General features: G+C 44.4%; 1 protein-coding gene, 1 long non-coding RNA gene and 1 other non-coding gene across 5 annotated transcripts in view; 2 read left to right on the top strand and 1 right to left on the bottom strand.

Moving 5' to 3' along the window:
• The window catches only part of LOC116102470, a 101,946-nt gene that overhangs the window by 3,450 nt on the left and 76,075 nt on the right, over positions 1-22,421 (bottom strand). The gene's annotated exons all lie outside the window — the stretch shown is intronic.
• Positions 1-22,421, top strand: part of Crtc3 (CREB regulated transcription coactivator 3) — a 110,572-nt gene that overhangs the window by 67,922 nt on the left and 20,229 nt on the right. The window contains exons 4-8 of one of the 3 annotated variants that reach the window (XM_031387144.1): positions 6,508-6,569; positions 8,546-8,608; positions 10,984-11,084; positions 17,623-17,658; positions 21,371-21,453. In XM_031387144.1, coding sequence (XP_031243004.1) covers positions 6,508-6,569; positions 8,546-8,608; positions 10,984-11,084; positions 17,623-17,658; positions 21,371-21,453 — 345 coding nt within the window. Of the gene's footprint in view, positions 1-6,507; positions 6,570-8,545; positions 8,609-10,983; positions 11,085-17,622; positions 17,659-21,367; positions 21,454-22,421 lie in introns of all 3 variants that reach the window. The other 2 variants (XM_031387143.1, XM_031387145.1) reach the window with 2 other exon arrangements.
• LOC116104413 lies at positions 9,454-9,572 on the top strand. The gene has a single exon (XR_004123903.1). It is a non-coding gene; the product is annotated as a 5S ribosomal RNA (ribosomal RNA).

Here is a 22,421-nt window from a genome sequence, read left to right as displayed (position 1 = left end):
GGCTGTCCTGGAACTCACTCTGTAGACCATGCTGGCCTGGAACTCAGAAATCCACCTGCCTCTGCCTCTCAAGTGCTGGGATTAAAGGCGAGTGCCACCACCACCCGGTCAGTCTAATTTTTAAGAATTATCTTTTATGTATATGATATTTTGCCTACATGTATGTCTATGAATATATATGTGTCTAGTCCATATAGAAGTTAGAAAATGTGAGATTTCTTGAAACTGTAGTTACAAACAGTTGTGAGCTACCATGTGGATGCTGGAAACCAAATCAGGTCCTCTAGAAGACCAGCCAGTGCTCTTAGCCTCTGAGCCACCACTCCAGCTCACAAGTTTTACCATTTTAAAAAGATGTATTCAGCGCATTTTTTCTTTTCTTTTCTTCTCTCTCTCTCTCTCTCTCTCTCTCTCTCTCTCTCTCTTTCTCTCTCTCTTTTTTTTTTTGAGACAGGGTTTCTCTGCATAGCTCTGGCTGTCCTGGAACTCACTCTGTAGACCAGGCTGGCCTGGAACTCAAATCCACCTGCCTTTGTCTCCCAAGTGCTGGGATTAAAGGCATGTGCCACCACTGCCCAGCTCAGCATTTTCTTCTTGTAGTTGTTTCTTAGTGTGAGTATTATTTTAGGGTCGGCAGACTTGCTAAGATAATAGATTGGTCCCAAATAAAGTGAACATTGTCAACAAATATTCCAGCTTCCTGCCAGAGTGGGCAGCCGTGACCTGCAGGAGATCCCTTCTGCAGTAGCCCAGTTATTGACATGTATGGCTACCAGAAGGCCAGGACTTGCCACAAGGGGATCCCAGTCGTTCCCTGCCATCTACAGGCAAAGCAGAGGCACCACAAAGCTCAGCCTGGGAGCTTAGTCTAGAAATTACACCTATTTGCAGCAGTCCATGCCCTTAGCAGCCACTCCACCCCACCTCTATTCCACCCCCTGCTTCTTTTTTTTTCTTTTTCTTTTTCTTTTTTGAGACAGGGTTTTTCTATATAGCCCTGGCTGTCCTGGAACTTACTCTGTAGACCAGGCTGGTCTTGAACTCAGAAATCTGCCTGCCTCTGCCTCCCAAGTGTTGGGATTAAAGGCATGCGCCACCACTGCTCCACTCACCCCCTGTTTCTTAATGGTAGCAACCTTGCTCCAACCCAAACACCATTTTATAGTGTTTCTGAACTATTTCCATACATTGACAACACATGACTATTCTCTGGTTGTTGGTAATGTATTAAAAAAGAGGACACACTAGCAATGCCATCTTTTAAGAGGTGTGCTGTTTGAAAGGGAAAAACAAGTGTTAGGAAAGCTCTCAGCAGAGTTTCGAACCCTGGCCTGAGTAGTCCAGAGAAGCCCAGGCGCTCGAAGCTGGGAACCTCTCTGCTCTGCAGTGGGCCTTGCTTATCACACAGAATGGACATTTTACAACATGGGACATTGTTCTTTGAGACTCATAACCTGTGAAGTCTAAGAAACACTGTGTCGTCCCCCCCTGCTGTTAGGGTCTTAGGTACGTAGGAAGGCTCTGAGAAGTTCTGGAGTTAGTAAATGTCTGTCTTCATGAGGATTTCAAAGCTTGTGCTACCTTAAAACCCAGTTCTTATATGATATTCCTATCAGAGGCAGAGACACTGGCCCTAACAAGCCTGACATCATAGTGCCACACGCAACCCGTGTCCCTCTCATCTGTGCAGACTTAGGAAGATGTGCATTTCTTTTAAATTTTGGCTTGAGGGCTGGCAAGGTGATGCAGCTGAAGGGGCTTGCCATGAAAGCTTAACAATAGGAGTTCTACCCCCAGAACCAATGCAGAGATGGATAGAGAGAATTACTCCATTAAATTAACCAGTGTGCCTTGGCATCCATGCCCCGCCGCCCACACCATAGACACACACACATACACACACACACACACACACACACACGAATACTAATATGTTAAAAATTTTGACTTAATATATTCTTTTTATAGGAGCATGTTTAGGCCGAACATGGTGGCTTATAAGTGCAGTTCCAGCACTCAGGAAGCCAACATAGGAGGATGATTGCAATTCAAGGCTAACCTGAGCTACACAGCAAAACCAGAGCCACTGTAGTCTAGAATGAGATCCTGTCTTAGGAAGGGAGGAAAAAAAGAAAAGGAAAGGAAACAGAAATCAGAGGATACGGCATAGACAATGGGAAGGACCCACATAGTCCTTCCCTCAGTCAGTAAGGATAAACTAAAGAAGAGAGCCCACAAGCCACATCCCAGCTTCTTTTACCTCAGCCTAGTCAGATGAAGAACAGCAGAGACTTCTTGCATTGTCCTGTTCTTATTAAGTGCTTATTAAGCAGGTTAATATGCAAACTCAGAACCTCAACATGAAGGTGACAAGCAATTGTCCATTGTGCTGTTATTATACTACCACATTCTAACTTGAGTGGCCAATACTTTGTGATGACACCTACTGATTTGGTTTTGAGACAGGGTCTCACTGTGTAGCCCTGGCTGTCCTGGAACTATGTAGAACAGGCTGGCCTCGAAGTCACAGAGATCTGCCTGCTCTGCTTCTCAAGTGCTGGGATTAAAGGAGTGCACACCATGCCTGGTTGGTACTCAATGGTTATAAGAACAGCAGTTTACTTGAAAAGCTGTGCTAGACATTTATTTGCTTTATGAATTGACCTTTTGTACATAGAGGTTCATCTGATCCTCCAGAAGAGAGGAAGGCAGAGAAGCACAGGCTGTGAGAATCGGTGCCTCCTCCCTCCAGGCTGCTCCAGCACTGACATCCTCCTGTCTCATGGGGACTTCTTTCCCCATCTTCACCTCTGCCTCTTTTTTCACTTTCCGGGACAGACCCTGAACTTCGCAGGCATTAAGCCTAATCTGATTGAAGAAATATGTCTCTGGGAAATATCTCTATCTCATCGTGTCCGCTCAGAGTAAGATTAAGAAATAAGATAATGAGACATAACAAAGAAAAACAAGTATCTGGAAGACAAGCATGCAGTCATAGTGATTTTCTTGGCAAAGGAAGTCATTAAGATCCCATTAGTGCCCACATTTCTTTAGTTCCATATTTTGTATTCACTTAATGCCCAGCCTGTGCCTCCTCAGCAGGTCCCCACTCCGTGAAAACCCATTTCCTCCTGAGCCCAAGCCTTTCTAGGCTCTATCTTCTTTTGAGGGCACCCCAAAGTACATGTTCTTTTTTTTTTCTGGGGTCCTTGGTGCCAGTTTACCACCTCGAAGGAGGCAGGAGGGTTTGCTGTAGTTTGAAGCCTTGGAGTGAGTAAATGATAGGTTTGACCTCATCCTACCACAGCTGAGCCTCCGTTGTCTTCAGCTGTGAAACAGTGATGACATCAGCTGCCTCCTAAGATTTTTAAGGTTATAGGTGAGCTGTCAGGTGATGGTGCACACTTTAATCCCAGCACTTGGGAGGCAGAGGCAGGCAGATCTCTGAATTTGAGACTACAGAGTTAAGTTCCAGGACAACTATGACTACACCAAGAAACCCTGATTCAAAACAAAAATTTTTATAGGGGTAGCATGAACTTATTTAACACAAGAGAGGCACACAGTAGGTGCTTATTATCTTATTTTCCTATTTCTGGTATCTTAATGTATACCTTGCATTCCCTATATTATTTCTCCCTTAAAAAAGAAATAAATATTCTTTTTTATTTATTTCTTCAAATATAATACTTCAAAAATAATACTTCAAAGCAGTATTGGTGATTGTAAAGTGTATATTTGATCAGGTCAATGACAGAAGAGACAAAAAGAATGGGTATGGTGACGGTAGCAAGGAGAGAGCCAGGTCGTAAGGAGGCTGCATCCAGCAGAGAGCACAGGAGAGGAGCCTGACACTACTGAAGGCAGAGCCAGGAGAGGCCAGCACGTGGGAGAGGGCTGAGGAGCACAGGGCCTTGGAGCCCATTGGGGAGGGTACAGGCATCAGGCTATAAAGTCAGCCTTTTGGCAAGAAGAAAGTGCCGAAAGGAGTTTTGGGTTTTGCTTTTGTTTTTTGTTAGTTTGTTTTAGTTTGAGTGTTTTAAGATTTTATTTTATTTATTATCTATTTATTTTTATGATTTAAGACAGGGCTTCTCTGTGTAGCTTTGGCTGTCCTGGGACTCACTCTGTAGACTAATCTGATCTTGAACTTACAGAGATCTGCCTTCCCAGTACTGGGACTAAAGGTGAGGCCACCACTTCCCATCTAAGATGTATTTTTTAATTATATTTCTTATAATTTAATAACTATAATTGTTATAATTGTTATTTTTATTGTATTTAACTGTATGAATGGGGGAGGAGTGTGTGTACATAAGGACCATTCCTGATTGGCTCCTTTGGAGCTGGAATTACAGATGGTTGTGAGCTGCCTATACTTAACTGTTGAGTTGTTTCTCCAGTCCCCTTTTTAAATTAATTAGTTGTTCAATTGATTTCTTTCTGAGACAAAGTATCACTGTGCAGCCCTGGATGGCCTGGAACTTACTATGTATACCAGGCTGGTCTTGAACTACCAGAAGTAAACCTGCCTCTGCCTCTCAGAGTGCTGGGCTCAAAGGCATGTGCTACTAAGCCCAGCTTTTAATTTTTTTTTAAAGCAGAATGAAATGATTTAAAATGTTTTAAGATATTCTGTCCTCTGAGTGCAATTGACCCAGACAATACTGACAGCTTGCTTCACTGTGTGGAGTGAACATCCCATTTGTTTCTCCGTGTATTTGGAATGGATCTGCAGACATGCCAGACCCAATAAACAACACAGAACCTAGAAAACAAAGCCTTTACACTAGGAATTTACATCCTCTTCAGATCTAGTACAGCTCTCTTTTGATTCAGAAGTAATAGGAACTCACCTTAATTTGGGAGAATTGTTTTTAGACAGATATGCTTGCACACTCCCATAATCTCAGCACTCATGAGGCTGAAGTGGAAGAATTGCTATATGATAAGTTCTAGGCCAGCCTAGGCTACTTAGCAAGACCTTGTCTCAAAAACAAAACAAAACAAAAAAAGAACAAAAGCCCCAAAGCTTCCCCCAGACAAATTCAAAGAAGTATATCTCCCAGGGACTGAGGATCGGCCCAGGAGCTTACACATACTAGACAGTGTTCTGCCATTGAGCTATGTGCCCACCACTTCTGGTTTTTACTTTCTTTGAGAGAGATTCTAAGTTGCCAACTCTATTCTCAAATTTTTCATTGTCCTGCCTCAGCCTCCTGAGGAAAAAGGAACTGGACTGGCTTATGTCACTGGAAACCCAAGAGCAATGGTCAGGAGACCATATGATATCCTTAAGACTACGTCTGTGGTGTTGAGTTCTTTCATAGACAAGCATTCTGTAAGGGGAGCCACCTGGCCTCAAGCACCTCATTCCCACCTGGGAAGTACTCTCCGTGGTCCTGAACCAGTCATGGTTGGCTGGAGAGTGAGATATGAGATGCCGTGACTGAAACTAACTGGGCCTCAGTCCATTTATTCCATGAGAAAGGAGGCCTGCATAGCCTCACAGCCTCACCAGTGTTTGTGATGCAAGTCGATGACGTTCTTGAAAACAGATATTGGGCAGGAGACACATGTGTAACACACACACATGCGCACGCGTGCACACACGCAAGTGCAGAGTGGGGGAGAGAGGAAGATGGAAAGGGAGGGAAAACTTTAGCAGTAGCTTAGTGGGCAAAGTACCTACCATGCAAACTTGAAGACCTGAGTTTGATCCCTAGAACCCATGTGACAAAACTAGACATGGTAGCACGTGCTTATGTAATCCCAGAGCTGGGAAGACAGAGGCAGGCAGGCCCCTAGGGTTTTCTGGCTAGTCAGCCTCTCTGCTCACCAAGCTGCAGGCCAAGGAGAAGCTGTCTCAACAAACAAGGAACCAGGACAGTGGCATAAGCCTTTAATCCCAGCACTCAGATAGCAGGTAGATCTCTAGCTTAAGAGGCCAGCCTGGCCTACATAGTGAGTTCCTAGATAGCCAGGGCTACATAGGGAGACCCTGTCTTGAAAAAACAAAGTGAAGGAACAACTGCAAAAAAAAAAAAAAAAAACCAAGCAGATGACTTCTGGGGAATGGCATCCAAGGATGGCTTCCGACCTCCACAGACACCTGCAGACATGTTTACCACACACACACCACAGAAAGAAGAGGAGCACGCCACATGAGTCTGCTGAAGGCACTGGTTAAAGGTAGAAGCCCGGAGCTGATGAGACCTGCAGAGCATGCACATCAGGTGTGGAGACCAACAGCCCGTTTCTTTCTTTCTTTCTTTCTTTCTTTTTTTTTTTTTTTTTTGGTTTTTCGAGACAGGGTTTCTCTGTGTAGCCTTGGCTGTCCTGGAACTCACTCTGTAGACCATGCTGGCCTCGAACTCAGAAATCCACCTGCCTCTGCCTCCCAAGTGCTGGAATTAAAGGTGTGCACCACATCGCCTGGCTTCTACTTTGTTTCTTAATTCTGCTTCAACACCTGTACATTTTGTTTTCCTTTATTAAAAATTCTACTTTGATGGAAATGCTTTTGCAGCCAGTTATTCTTCGCAGGCCCTGGATGAGAGCTGGCCACGGTAAGTGAATTGTATAGATGTGATGTGTGTGTTCTGTAGAAGTATTTTAACAGATAGAGAGGGCCTCTTTTTAAGATGGTTTCATTTTATTTTAACTATCTTCAATGCTGGTTTAGACTTATTAGTTATTTTAGTTGTTATTGTTTTTTTTTAAATAATCAAGAGAGGGTCTCTTCTAGCCCAGGCTGCCCTCTAATTTGTGATGTAGACAAGGATGACCTTGAACTTCAGATTCTCCTGCCTCTAGCTCTTTAATGCTGGAAATAGAGAAACGTTCCACTATGAAATTGGGGGGGGGGGTGTCTCTATGTAGTATAATCTTCCCTGGAACTTGCTATGTAGACCAGGCTAACCTTAAACTCACAGCAGTCCTCCCATTTCTATCTCCCAAGAGTCTAGCCTAGTTAGATATTTTTAACATCAAATATGTTTTATCTTAGAAAACTTAAATCTTGAGCTGGGTGTGATGGTACATACCTGCAATCCAAACACTTCAAAAGTAGGAGAATCACAGGCATGAGGTTAGCTTGAGTGACATAGTAAACTCCAGGTAGCCTAAGCTGTGAAAGGAATCTCTGTCTCAAATCATAACATGAAAACTCCTCAGCCTTTCTGTGTATAATTCTGAACTTGTAAGAAAATATAGAACAAAAATAACTTATGCAAATCTAGATTAAAATAGAAACATATTATGAAACATTTACCAACAAAATGTCTGATTTGGTATTCTTATGGTAGACATGAAAAATAACCCCTTCTCTGGCATTTCTTAGTTACAGAAAAGAATAGAAGACTCCTAAGTTGACCCTGTGTGCCATGAGTTTGGTTTAGTCTCTGAGCACATTGTCTCCATGGCCCAACATGGCATTAGTGCAACACCCTCTGTGAGCGTGGCGTTGTTTTACACCTCCACATCAGACAGAAGAGATTTTTTTTTCTCCTGAGACAGGGTTTCTCTGTATAGCCCTGGATGTCCTGGAACTCACTTTGTAGAGCAGGCTGGCCTCAAACTCAGAAATCCGCCTGCCTCTGCCTTCCAAGTGCTGGGATTAAAGGCATGCACCACCACCACCCGGTGAGATTCTTAAAATGTATATATCACCAGAAGTGTGGCCCACACCTGTAATCCAAGAAGTTGGGATGCTGAAGCAGGAGGATTGCCATGAGTTCAAGGTTAGCCTAAGATACAATGTGAGATACTGTCTCCCCCCCCTTCCAAAAAAAAAAAGACATTTAAAAAAATAAACTGAGTCTCAACTGTGAATCTCCTTATCAATTCTTTGGGCAAATATTGGCTCAGCCCTTATCAGGAATAATGTAGTCTGGATCCAAGAAAGGGGATCAAGATAGTCGACAGCAGCCCCGCCTCACATAGGCCCTCAAACTCCTCAGGAGTCCTGAGTTTCAAGTCTGTAAAATAATACAGCGGTATGTTTTAAGTCAGAAAGGCACATCTCCAGATGGATGCATTTCATCTCTGTATCCAGGAACATGACTTTGCTTCTCAGAGCCCTGGGATTGGCCAGGTGACTATTTTCATAGGATGGCTAACAAGTACATTGCACTTCATGGCCTTCCTCGTGAGAGAGCAAAGTGTTTGCATCCAGGATTACCAAAGCGCCCCTGTACACACACTCAAGGCACAAGACAAGAGGTAACTTATTTGTACCTAGAATAAAACCTACCGTCCCTTAGAGAGGGGTCAGCCTTCCTTTGACCAGCTCCAGTCAACATTCAAGTGTGCTCAGCTAGCTGACGTTGTGCAATGAGTGGATTCCATTAGTTATCCTGGGAATCAGAGCTTTGGGTCCTGAGAGATCATTCAGTCTGGCCTTCTCTCCACACTGATGAGCAAAGAGAGGCTGCACGTTTATACAGCTAGATTAGAGGAGCCAGCTGTCAAGCCCTGCCCTGAAGCACTCTGTTGGTCCTCTAGCTTATGCTCTTTCCTTTTTATGTCATTCTGGTTTCTAAAGGCAACAGCCTCCTTGGAAAGAAGACAAGCATCCTGGATTCAGGCTAGCATCTGCACTTAACAGGTATGTGAGCTGAGTCATAGTAGAAGTACATTTTCAAGGAAACAGATTTGATTAGCCAGCTAATCTTTACATATTATCTTGCTGCCCAATCTGTTTATATCAGTTGTGTTTATATGAAACAATTAAAAAGAAAAAACAACATTGAATATATAGGAGATGGTGTAGTCAGTAAGAACATGAGGTCTAGAGGAGACCACCAAAGTTTGCCTCTTAGCATGTGATCCTGGGCAAAGTGACTTCTTTCTCCCTTAGTTTGCACATATGAACTTGGAGGTACTTGTACCCATTATGGGGTGGCTGAAGAGACTAAATAGGATGCTACATGAAGGCACAGTGCACAATAAATTCAGCTCTTCTTGAGGTTACTTTGGGTCATACTTTAGAAAGGACCTGGCTCATTTTTCAATCCCAATATGACAAGAATGAGTGTCCTTTTCTGCTTTAAGAGGATAGGTGGCTTGCTCCAGAGCCCTTTAGCTAATATGCAAGGGGGGGTGGAATTTGAAAAAACAAAACAAAACCCTTGAATTGGGCTGTAATCCTAGTACTCCAGAGCTAGGGCAGGAGGACTGCAAGTTGAAAACCAGAATGAACTATAGAGTTGAACCTTGGGGAAAATTTTAAAAATTAAAAATGTTTCAGTGGTGTGCAGGAGAGGTAGGGTTGTGAGCAGCCCTGTGCCCACTGGAAGTGGTTCTGTCTCCACTGGCCTGAAGCACTCTCACTGCCAGTGAGACTCCTCTTCCTCATATGTCATTCCATGACCAGCTAGATAAAGCCTCTCTCACATGTAAGTGCCCCACAGTCAAAACGAGGCCAACAAGAGGCTTGAAAAGTAATAACCAGTCTACAGCCATACCACCCTGAACGCTCCCGATCTCGTCTGATCTCTGAAGCTAAGCAGGGTCGGGCCTGGTTAGTACTTAGATGGGAGATGGCCTGGGAATACCGGGTGCTGTAGGCTTAAAAAAGAAAAGAAAAGAAAAGAAAAGAAAAGAAAAGAAAAGAAAAGAAAAGAAAAGAAAAGAGATAACCAATGCAGTTAACAAAATTAACCATCATTTTCTCCACATGGTTCCATAGCCAGTCCACATCCCCATTTTCAATCATCTCTGTGTTTGACTGATGTCTCTCTCCTGGGTTTCTGTGACTCTGTGGAGGAACCATGAGCCCCACAGGGCTCACACTGTTTCTGCTGGATTCCAGGGTCCTCCCCTTTCACCTCTTCCCTCCTCTAAAGACACATGGTTTAAATTATATGAAGCTGTTGCCTGGAGCAGACCATGAAGAACCATTTTAGGCTAATGAAGTTGCTCATGTGCCCCCTTTATGACAGACAGACTCTTTGGGTAGAGTAAATAAATAGTTGCCATCTTTTGGAGCTGAAGTTGTGCACACGCTAGAGCTCTCTGGGGACATTTGAGATTATTGATATTGATCAGCAGCTCCCAAACTTTTGTCTAGGACTATTTACACTCTGAAAAAACACCAAAGCACTGAAAGAGCATTTCTCCCTGTGAGTATACCTATCGATATTCAGCTGCTGCTGAGAGAAGTCTAATGTAGAGCCATGAAATGTACCCACTGGTGCATTTCAGCATACAACAATCAACCCACTACATGCGAATGTGCATATATATGTGTGTGTATATATGTATATATGTGTGTACATATATGTATAGGTGTATATGTACATCTATACACACATATATACATATATGTACATATATATATACATATGTGTGTGTATATATATATATATATATATATATATATATATATATATATATATATATGAGAAACACAATATCGTTTTCTAAAACAAATGAGAACAGCTGCATTGTTATACCTCTGGCAGGTGGAGTCATTGTCTGCATTCAGTCTGTTGTGCCATGACATCACACAACTGCTGGACTGTGCCCTCAGAGGGCAGGAGTGAAGATGGTGTGTGGTAGTATTTTGATTTCACATTCTTCTTAAAATGGCTTGAGAACCACTGTTTGAGGTGCTTTTCTGCCTCGATGCAAGAATTCTCAGCAAGCCTGGTACAGACACAGACTGGCCTGGCCTGAGGCTGAGTTCTGACTTACAGAGGGGAAAAGGGTCCTAGGGAAGCTGTGAATCTAAGGCCGGCCTTGTACGATTAGCATCAGAGTGTAAGGCTATCCAAATACAAATTAAACTCCTTTTGGATATCCTTGGTCCTCAAATGCCTTTTTGATGTAAAGGACTGCAGGTAGGTCCTGACCCTCAAGGTATAGATATTTGTAACTCTGTTATTCTCATCCTTTCTCCTGTTGATAATATTCAGAAAAATATGCATTCCACTAAGGAAAAATTGGATTTTCAGCCAGATTCTCTCCTCGCCTCCTTAGGACCAATTCTGATTCTGCTCTTCACACGAGTGCTCTGAGCACCAAACCCCAGGACCCCTATGGAGGAGGAGGCCAGTCAGCCTGGCCTGCCCCATACATGGGTAAGACACACAGGTCTCTGCTAACAGCATCTGTACTCCCTGCTTCTGCGCTGTATGCAGTGCATACCCTTCCCAGGTTTGATGGTCTTCAGAGCAGAGCTCGAAGGAGGGGAAGTGTGTGTTCACAGCAGCGTTAGGATGCATCCCTTTCTTGCTTCTTCCATGGCTCCTGCTTCCCTTCTGGCATCTCCTGGCTCCTGCTTCTTCTTCCCTGTGGCACCAGCGCTTTTTTAGGCACTTGCATCTTTTGCACAGGCTCCTGCAGTAACATCCTAGCTGCTCTTGTCCTAGTTGCTCTTGCAACCTAATCTTATGTTGGGTTCTTCAAGGCCTCCTTTTGTTATTGGTAAGACCAGATTAGAAGGGGCTTCACTTCATGGATTCGTGGACTTTGTATGGCTGAACCTCCAGATGAGGCAAATCTTCCGGCGGCTCGCAGTACTGGCAAAGGCAATTCCTCTGGAAGGAATAGTCAAGACCAGGGGCCAGGGAGAGTCAAGGAGACCTCTTTACAGGAAGACATGTCCCAGAGAACAAGGCAAGAGAGAGTGACAGAATGGAAGCAAAGTATCATCATCCGCTCCTTGTTCCCCACTGCTGCTCAGAACATGTTTCCGTGGTCCAGAGAAAGCCTGTAGAGAAAGGCTAGGCTCCTGCCACCTAAAGCTCTCTGCTTCCATTGTTAACCCTCTCTGCTCCTCATACTCTCCTGCCAGAACCTTCACTGTACCCCACCTCAAGCTAGAACAGAATGACATGAGCTACAGCATTACCCCACCCCTATCCCCTGCCTAGTCCTCACAGCTATGTGAACTCTTCGGTGTTCTGCAATCTCATCCTGTTCCCATGTCTTCCTCTCCTACATCAGTGTAAAAGCTTCAGCTGTATCTGTACTTCAGTGCAGCCTTTCATGACCTTCCTCCCTCTCTGGTCCTGAGCTACCCATGTCCTCCCCTGTCCCAGCCTCCTATAAGCAGGGACTGTGATGACTACTTCTTCGAGTAGATATGCATCTTTTTCTCTGCTTAGGGTGAATCTCTTGAAGGCAGTATCTTAAAAGTTTTGTCCTACCTGACACGGTGCCCAATACAGAGAGGCACACTACTGCTGAAGCACAGAGAAGTCACATAGTACTGAGCACACCCTGAAACTCACTGTAGGTGCTTACGTCTAGCCTGCACTCAACGTAAGGATGCTTCATTCAGATACTTCCCAAGCCTGTCTGTCTGGCCATTCTAATCTGGAAAGAACATGGGCTGGAGTGGTCTGTTCCATATACACATTGACTTTGTGTATGAGGGCTGGCCTACATACTAGCTTTGCTGGTTTTCTTTACAGTAATAGTCTATTTAAAGCCTAAAATATTTGTTTCTTTTGAGGAGAGCTATTCATGGCCTTTCTTGCATATAGTACATATGGGATTTGATAGTAAGTGTTATTTGCTCCCTTTGTACAATTCATTTGTTGAAATGACTCTTTGCTTGTAAGTCTGAGAGCTTTGGAATTGGTCAGGGACATCTGCTATATTTCCACACATGGGAATATGAGAGGGAAGTTGGCAGGGAAGTTGGAATTGGATATGGGTCACTGAACAGTGTTAGAGAAGTGGGGTGTGTGGGAGGTTAGAGATTGGCTCTGGGATAGGTAAAGATGGATATGTATAAACAAAGCCTTAAAAGCAGAGACTGTAACCAGGGGGTACTTGTGCACACAGCAAGGTCTTTGCCACGCTGCCTGGGTGCCAGCTAGCCTAGTAGGATCGCCCCTGGAACCCCTGTATTCCTGCTTCAGCCTTGTCCTCTGTGCTGAGATTATCCTTTTCTAGAAGGGACTAAAGGCCTAGAGAGGACAAGGGAATCATGGGTAATTTAAGGAACATTTGAGCTCCTATGTAAAGAGAAAGAAAGTAAAGAAGCTGAATTGAATATTTCCTCTAAGAGTTCCTGGGTCTATGAGGGGAGAGGTAGAGCAGCCCACACACTGAACCCTGAGCAACAGGAAAGCAGGAGGAGAGGACAGGGGCTCTCTGCGTGCCTTCAGAACTTTGGTGGTCTCTCCTTTTCATGTCAGTGTTAGAAATTGTGGGGCCACAGTATCTGCCAGCTACAGAAGCTGGCCCACCCCAGCATGGATGCCTGCACTGTGTGCCTGCTCTGCAGTCCCTTTCAAGTACTACAGAACTCAGAAACACATCCAAATATGGATGTGTTTACATGGGAAAGCCAGTGTGTTTAAAATATTATTCAAGTCTCCAAGGATGAGAATTATTTCTGGAGAATTATATTTGTTGGTGGGAGCTATTTTAAATGGTTTTTATGTATTTTCCCCCCTGTAATTCATTAAAGTTTTTCATTTTCTTTCCTTTTGGATTTTAAAAATATCAACTAGCTTCACAAAAAAGTATTTCTTTTTATAGGACCCACCAAATAAAGTAAAAATTTTAAAAGTGATGGGAAAATATAATCAAAGCCCAGAACTGGGTTCTGTAGTCAGAGCAGTAACAATGACCCTTTCTGGGACTCTCCACTGGGCACAGTGAGGAAGTGCACCACCATTGTCGTTATTGGGAGCTGATTATGAGGGAACATCTGTCCGTAGTATAGCTACAGGAGCCAGCTCAGGAAGCAAAGCCATTAGCCTGATTGGTAGCTGGTAGTGTTCATAATAGTTATTGAGTTACATGACAATTACACAAATGATATGAAGTCATAAGTGACAGAAATAAACTTTTATACAACCAAACAGGGTTTCTATAATTTCTCTCTTGCTTAATTGCCCATTTCCCTGGTAGCATGTACACTTAAATTACTGTTTGGTATACACATCTGGATGGATCAGCACAGTAGCTCTCTGTGACATTTGCCCTGTCTCACAGCTTAGCTTTATCCCCAGACTGTCCCCTTCTCATAGTAGATTGGAGAAGGAGCTGAAGTGGCCCTTATTAGCAGCCTTGGAGCTAAGAGCAAAAGAGTGTGCAGACTCTGGCTGCCTGACAGCCATCCCTGAGAACTATAGACCCTTCAGTCTCTGCTGAGGGGCAGAGTGTATGTGTAGCTCAGTGGCCCTTCAACCAGCAGTGAGCTCTGACCCGAAGCAGTAAGGAGACTGTTTAAATGAAGTAGCAGGAAGAGAGCTAAGCCTGCTATTGACTCCTATCTACCTGCCACAAGTCCCTCAGGTCTAAAGAGTCACTAAGAGCTGGGGAGAAGGCTCAGCAAGTAAAATACTGGTCGTGCAACCATGAGAGCCTGTGTTTGTGTCCCCAGAATCCATGTAAAAGTCAGATGCTTCAGTATACACCTGTAATCTGAGTACTTCCATGGCAAGGTGGGAAGTAGAAACAGGAGAATCCCCAAAGTTTATGAGCTAGATAGCAAGGAGTGTGCAGCAGCAAAGGAGAAGAAAGCCTGTTTCAAGGAAGGTTGAAGTTGAGGACCAACATCCAAGGTTGTCCTCTGACTTCCACATGCACATGGATCATATGTGCACACGCATACACATACACACACACACACACATACACACACACACACACACACACACAGAGGGAGAGAGGGAGAGAGAGAGAGAGAGAGATTAAAACATAAAATGAAAGTGTTGTAAGTGTGGCAGTAAAGTCTAGGTAGGAAGACTTCGATTCTAGAAGCTTCTCTTAGGATGCACTGTGGTCACCATATCTGCACCCCGTCTTTCTTCTTCACATTAAGTCTGTGAGGAACTAATTAGGCTTGCCAGACATGAGAGCACAGTAAAGGAACATGGGCTCAAATGTACTTTGTTAAGTCAGCCTTCCAAGGCTCCAGGTTTCCTACAATACATGTGATCTTGGTCACTGCTGTCCTGTCCCCTGTGGGACTGCTTTGAATTAATGTCCTCTATTGCCAGATAACTAGTCAGAACTCTGACTAGTTTTTAACCCTTCTGTTACAATTGTGCTCTTCAGTATTTGTGTGTATGTAGTGGTAGCAGTTATAGAAATCTAAATTTGGCTCTTTTATTATTGAAATAAACCTGTCAACCATTACTGCCCCTGTCCTTTGGCAACTTAAGTGGACCGCCAGAGAGTGATATGTAATCTCTTACTCCCTCACTCTTCACCCCTGCACTACAGTTAGGCCCCACTCTTTCTCTCTCTGCAGCGTGCTCCACTTTACTGCTTTTTGTCAGTCCTTTGATTTTTCTACCTGGCTTCCTGGCCTCAAGGCTGTCCCAAAGCCTCATGCACTACCACAAGAACAGTCTCTAGCTGGCCTCTGCTCTCTCCTTCATCCGAATGACTAGCAGACTCCTTCACCCATGTCTCCCACTCCTCTAGTCCAAAGGCAGATTTCACGGCTCTCAGCCTCTTCTGTGTGTGTCTGCCTCTACTCTGTCTCTTTACTCCTCAGTCTGCCTGTTTTCTCTGAGGCAGCCCTTCAACCTTCCTTCCTCTTGCCTGAACGCCTCCTGGCCTAACACAGCTGCTAGGGACATGATCTTTCTGAAGGTACCCTGCCCAGAAAGCTAGTCCCAGAACTAGCAGTGTGATCTTGGGTGAGATAATAGTTCATAGTTCATAAATTGCTCCAAAGATTACATGAGGTCATTATGTAAGGTGCCAGGTACACAGCAGCTGTTACTGTCTTACCACTCTGTTCTTCACTGCCTACCCAGGGATGAAGCCGGCTTCCTGGTCCAGTCTGGGGAAGACTGGGCAGCAGCAGGGTGCCACCCAGGGAATCGGCTCACTCTGAGATGCACATGCTGTTGTAGCTCTTTGTGTTACAGGAACTGGTCAGCCTTAGTACTTAAACTTAGTGTCTTGAAGATGAAGAGACTCTTAACATACCATAATAGACCATTGCATAAGATGTCATTTGTCATTTTTAATATAATAATAATCACATTTTAGTGATTGGAATGGGCAAGTTCCCTACCCTTTCTTTAAAAGCCATACTTAAAAGGCCATACATAAAAAGCCATACATAAAGAATAGACTGCGAAGCTTCTCTCCCTTCCTCCTGTCAGTGCCGACTCTGCACACTGCCTTTGTCTGCATGCCGCCTTTCCTGATGCTCTGTGCAGGCAGCCTATCCTTGCAGTACTCAGTCATGGACTGCATAAGCAGCAGCTTAGGCCAGCTCTGTGTAGCTTGGCCACTTTGCATTGCTTTTTTACATTTTTTCTTTTCAAACCAAGGTTTCTCTGTGTAGCCCTGGCTTTCCTGAAACGTGCTCTGTAGACCAGGCTTGCCTTTAACTCAGAGATCTGCTCTCTCTTCCTCTCAAGTACTAGGACTAAAGGTGTACACCACCGCTGCCTGGCTTCTTCTCTACTGTTTACTTTTTACTTTGTTTGTTTGTTTGTTGCTCTGGGCTCATGCTAGAAAAGCACTCTTCTGTTGAGTGACATGCAGTTCACACACATGCATCAGTATCTCTAAAGGCTGTGTCCAAGAATCCTGTCTTAACAGACTTACCCTAATGGTCTTGTACATGCACTAAAAACAAGTTTTTAGTCACTTATTAGATTCTGCTTTCTGGTGGCCTGGGAGAGTCCTGTGTTTTGTGAGTATGCTTAATTAATAAGCTCTTGTCACCCTTGGGAGCTCTTAGTGTCCGTCCTGCCCCTGGGCTCCACTACAACGCTACAGCTTCTGCCACTTAGACAATCTGTTGCCACGCTGTCTTCCCATCTGTGCCTCGCCACCTGCCCCAACCCTCTGTGGCACACTGCAGAAATTGAGCAAGTATCTGCTGAATGGATGGTTATTATGTGTTTAAGTTTCATAGACTAATTGAGTTAATTTATAGTTTACCCATTTCATCTAGAAACCCACCTAAGCTGAGCTTTGTTTAAAGGCTTAGACTTTTGTTTTTATACTGATTCGACTCACTTGGTGAGCTGGCTGAAAACTCACTTGGTGTAATTGATTATTCTGAGGAGAATGGCTACCCAGCCCATGTTGGGATGGCTCCTCAGTTTTAGCTTAGAAGTGCGGAAGGGTCATTTGCAGTATTCTTCCTGGGCTAGCTGTTATTCACTCAGTCAGGACTGATTCCAAATCAGTTTTTAAAAATATTTGTGAATAGCTATCACATAAGTATATTACATATACTTAGACTTCAGATATGTATTTTTTAAAACAACTTGTGTAAGAGTTCAGAATGTGTCACAGCTTCCATCCTGGGACTCTACCCATGGTAAGTGGCAGATCAGTGACAGGGACTCCAAGTTCACGTGCCCTCCCTGAGGATCACACATTTGGGAGTGTGACAAGACAAACTTTTTGCTTTGTATTTTGAAGACAAGTTCTCAGACTTTGTCAGCCACTGCTCTTTGAGTCAGCAGGAACATTTAAGACCAAGACACTTTAAAAGGAAAGCGCTTGGCACCAACTCTAGACTTGGAATCACTTCGTCTGTCTGCAGTGTGAAGGCTAGAGCACCTTGATGAGCTCTGATATGTCAGAACTGCTGCAGAGTTCCAAACATTCAACTTCAAATAAAAAAGACACTCTAATGCAGGAATCAAAGTGTTTGTTTCTCTTCCCTACCAGGTTTCTGTGATGGTGAAAATGATGGCCATGGGGAAGGTATGAAGAGGTGCTGAGGTGGGATGCTGAATAAGATGTACATGCACATGTGTAGACACACATATCTACATATGTGTATAGATAGATATATGTGTGTAAACCCCCCTTTCAGTGCCTTGACAGTCACATGTATGTAAAGGCTGGAGCTGTTACTTGGATTACTTATCTGAGATGCTCTTAAGTAGCTAGACATGATCAAAGCCCCGAGAAAGGAAATGTGTGGCTAGATTACAATGGTCCCCTGTTACCCAAGTCCACCCAATACCATAGTCACAAGGTTGTGTGGGGAAGCAAGAGTCGTAGCCACATAAAGATGGGAATTAGTCAAGCACTTAAGCAATTGTTCCACTACCTTCTCTCAGCACTGCTCGGCCCATTTAGAAAGTCACTGTGAGAGTGGCTGATAGGTTTAAACAGTTCAGGGGAAGGGCAAGCTTGGGCTAAGGATGCAGCTCAGATGCTGGACTGCTTGCTGTGCATGCATGAAGCCCAAGCTTCACCAAATGAGCCAGGAATATTGGTGCACTCCTATAATCCTCAACTTGGAGGATGGAGGCAGGAAGATCAGAAGTTCAGAGATAGATAGCCTTAGCTACACATAGAGTGTGAGACTTAACCTGGGATACATGAGATCCTGTCTCAAAGAAAATTAAGTGCAAATTTACTTTAAGGTAAAAAGATACCTTTTACAGACACTGAGCTTCGTAAAGCCAGCTAAACCCATGTTAGAGATCTGCTGATATCACTGAATGCCATCCACAGATGGGGTCCAGCCCTGTTCACTCAGTCATTCAGTTCCAGGCACTGTTAGATCTTTATAAGCTGACATGCAGTTTTCATAATCTGAAGCTGAACAGCTAAATTAGTTTATGTGCCATATAGACTGAGCTTATGGAGGACACAAGCAAGGATGTCCCATGTGAGAGGCAGAGCCTTCTGACATCACCTTGCACACTCCTTTTCTGAGCAAACCATTTTAGGTGTTGAATAAAATCATAAAACCTTGAAAATGATCTGTGCGAGCACTTGGGAGAAATGAAGAAATGAAATGGTCTCAGGGCTTCCCCAGTTAATTCTTCAAGAATCCATAACAAACCTGTAAATGGGAAGAAACTACAGTGAGTTCCTCAAAGGAAACAGCCAGCCTGTCCCTGCCACAATCCTGTAGCGATTGCTTAGGAGCCTAAGTGGTGGGGCTGCCTTAGCCTTTGCAGTATGTCTGTCCTTGTTCTCCTGCTGTCTTGAACTGAAGCGGCTCTCAAAGCCGGTTGCTCTTGGCTTCATTTGTTAAGAGTCCCTGTGGGTCTGCATGCCCCAGACTCTGTTTATTGAGCATTACCCAGAAGCAGAACAGAGTCTTAGGATTTCACAGGGTTAACAACTCTGAAGCACTTATTTAGTGATTAGAAAAAGAAAACCAATGAGATCATAGACAAAATATATTCTTCAAAGAGGAGTAATGCAGCTAGGATGGCTCCAAGGGAATGCAGGACTTTGTAGGGTCCTAGGTCCTATCCTTAGCAACTCATAGAGGGAAAAAAAAGGACAGGAAGCGGGTGCTTTGAAGTCAGGACTGATGGATACCAAGGCATACTCACAAAGCCTGCAGTAGTAGCCTTTGTCGCACTGGTGCTGGGACGTTAGCCATAATGAGGGCTGCATGGAGCCGTGCTAGCCACTTGTAATTGTTTCCTAACTTACTGACTTGCAAATAAAAGAAACTTAATTTTTATTTTAAATGCCTTTCTTAGAGTTCATTCTGACATTTTGGCCCCCATTTTGTTGTTGGTTGTTCTTTGAGATATGATATCACATAGCCCAGGCTGGCATTGAGCTCTTGGTCCTCCTTTTTATATTTTCTCCATGCTGGGATTACAGACTTGCACCAATGCACCTAACTTTGATCTCAGTTTTAAGTGACTTCCTGGTATCTGTTACTCATCTTGTGAGAACCAAGGACAGGACAGTCAAGGTAGTTACCGGGAAGCCCTGCAGTCCCAGGAACCCTGCGGCCTCCCTCATGCTGAGCAGTCTCCAGGGTCTGCTGTGGAATATCTTCCTAACATTAGATCACATAGTTCCCCGGAACTCGCCTTTGACCTTTGGTCTGTGTCTGAGAACAAAAAGTCTTTACTTGATTTGTGGCTCAGCCTGCTTGCTCTCATTGGTATGGCTGAGAGCATTGAAGCAGTCAAGGAATAGCCCCTTGCTGTAGAGCCATGAGACCCCTTATCAGCTTCTCCGCCAAACCTGGTTGGCTACCAGTCCTTCTTTATTTCTAACCACATACACACACACACACATACACACACACACACACACACACACACACACATATATGGATATGTGCATGTGTGGGAGGGGCACTCTACACTGCACACCATTTATGTGGAAACCCAAAGTTGGCTATCCTCCCTGATTACTCTCCACTGTGTTTATTGAGGTAGGAAGTCCTGCTGAATCCAGTACTTGCCTGTTTAAACTAGGGTAGCAGCTTGGGGAGCCCCTGCCTCTGCCACTGTTGCTCTGGGATTATAGGCACCTGCCATGCCCACCTGACTTTTTCATGGTTTCTGGGAAACAAACTCTGTTCCTCACTCTTACAGGGCAAGTGATCTATCCACTGAGCCATCTGCCTGTGCCACTTCATCTCCATTTGTTACCTTCTTTATGACATCTTTTCTTGATTAGTGTGTGTTTCACCATACCCCTTTCCCCACACCTGCAGAGCCCTGACCAGGTCTCAGACTTGTACACTTTATTTCCTCTTCTTTACCTAACCCATGGTCAAATAACAAGAGCATTCTGACTGGTCCTTGCCATCATTTCTTCTCTAGGCCTTTTATTTATTCCTCACTCTCGTGCTTGAATGTCCTTTGCTGTGTCTGAAGGGAGCCCAGGGCACTCAGCTCCAAAGCCTCGATGTTCTTCTGCTTGTCTGCTCTGAAGCAAGGATGTATGTCTCTTCTGGGCTTCCTTCAGTGTTAATAAGAGTCATAGATGTGCTACCTTTGTCCTCTGGCTATTTATAGATTTCCTTAAATTTGAATCTTTTTCTTAACTGTTCCTTCAACCTCTACAATGATACTCAAAGGGCTAGAGAGATGGCTCAGAGGGTAAGAGCTCTTCCAAGGGATCTGGGTTCAATTCCTAGCATGCACATGGTGGCTCTATAACTAGTTCCAGGAGATCTGATGCCCTCTTCTGGTCTCCATAGGCACTAGCATTCATATAGTACACAGATACACATAGGAAAACAGCCCATACACATAAAATATACAATAGTTAAAGAAAAGATTATATTAAAAATAGTATTTGCTGAAGAAATCATGTTCACTAGTTTGTGTGGCACATGCCTATAATCCCTGTCTGGGGACAGCCAGAGCTACATGGCAGGTTCCAGGACAGCCAACCCTGAATGCTAAGAGCCATTTAAAAAAAAAAATTTTTTTTTTTTCGTTTGATACAGGGTCTCTTTATGTAGCTCTAGCTGTCCTGGAACTTCCTATGTAGAGTAGGCTGGCCTCAAATTCACAGAGATCGGGAGCCTCTGGCCCTGCCTCACTAGTGTGGGATTAAAGGTTTGCAACCACCCCATCCCACTCTCTGCCCTGCCCCCAGCAGTTTTAAACAAAGCTAATTTATTTGGCCCAAAGCCGTTGGCTGCCTTCTTTTCTAATTCAATGAACATGCTTCTTCTCCCTTTTAGTAGCAGCCTTCCCGGGTCCGCTGAAAGAAGAGAATCTGTTAAATGTCCCGAAGCCACTGCCTAAACAACTGTGGGAGACCAAGGAGGTGGGTGAGCCGCCCTCGATTGTGCTTGTCCCTCCGTGCAGCCTGCCCCTCAGAGGTGGAAACCAGAAGTGGGAAAAGGGGAAGAGAGGATTCGTCTGGACAGACAAGGGAACTCTGTCCCCCACAGATCATAATGATCTGCCTGTGACTAGTGCAGTGATCCTGTGGTTTCCTTGCTTTCCTGTGATTTTGCTGGTTCTCAAACGAAAACTGTTAAGCTGCTGCACCTCAAAGGGCAGATGTCTCTGCTTTGGAGCCATCTCCAGCTCTTGTTGAGAATTGCTGTCATGCCAGATGATCTTTTCTGAAATCAAAGGCCTTTGACCCGAGCTCTCTGAGAAGCAGCAATGAGTCATCTGTTTACTACGATTTCTCTGAGCTTTGAATGTTAGCATCTGAAATCCTAGTCACTGGCCTCCCTCCACGTCACTTTGTAAACCTCACCCACTGCAAAGAGGGGGTATCCCTCGGCTTAGTTTGGCCTCTTTTTGGAGAGCACAGTCTTGTGAGGAAAATCCTCCTTCCAGCCCCGCCCCCATGTCAAGATCCCATTGGTCCTTCTCCCCCAATCAGGATCCCATTGGTCCTCAGCCCCGCCCCCACCAGGATCCCATTGATCTCGCTCACCCCACAGGATCCAATTGGTTCTGCTCCTTTCCTCCATCAAACTTACTAGAAGTCTCTGTTAGCATCAGTGTGGTCTTGAAAGCTTTTTATAAAGCAAGATATGTAGTTGATGTTTTAACTTTAGGGGCCTAAAAGAAGACAGGTAATGGTGTGCAGGTGCGTTCACAAATACCATGAGCTGCTCTCTCTGAGAGACAGTTGTCTCCCTTGGTCCTGTGGCTGTGCAGCGTTCACCCTGTCCCCACTAACACACATTCTAGTTCCATTGTCCTTTTCCCTTCCCTCCTCCCTCTCCCATTGCCCTGTTTTGCTTTTTTATTTCCTTCTTTTTCCTCTCTTGC

The sequence above is a fragment of the Mastomys coucha genome, unplaced genomic scaffold (genome assembly GCF_008632895.1).
Source record: "Mastomys coucha isolate ucsf_1 unplaced genomic scaffold, UCSF_Mcou_1 pScaffold21, whole genome shotgun sequence".
Lineage (NCBI taxonomy): Eukaryota > Metazoa > Chordata > Mammalia > Rodentia > Muridae > Mastomys > Mastomys coucha.
Note: the sequence above shows the minus strand (reverse complement) of the source record. Positions and strands in the feature narration are given on the sequence as shown.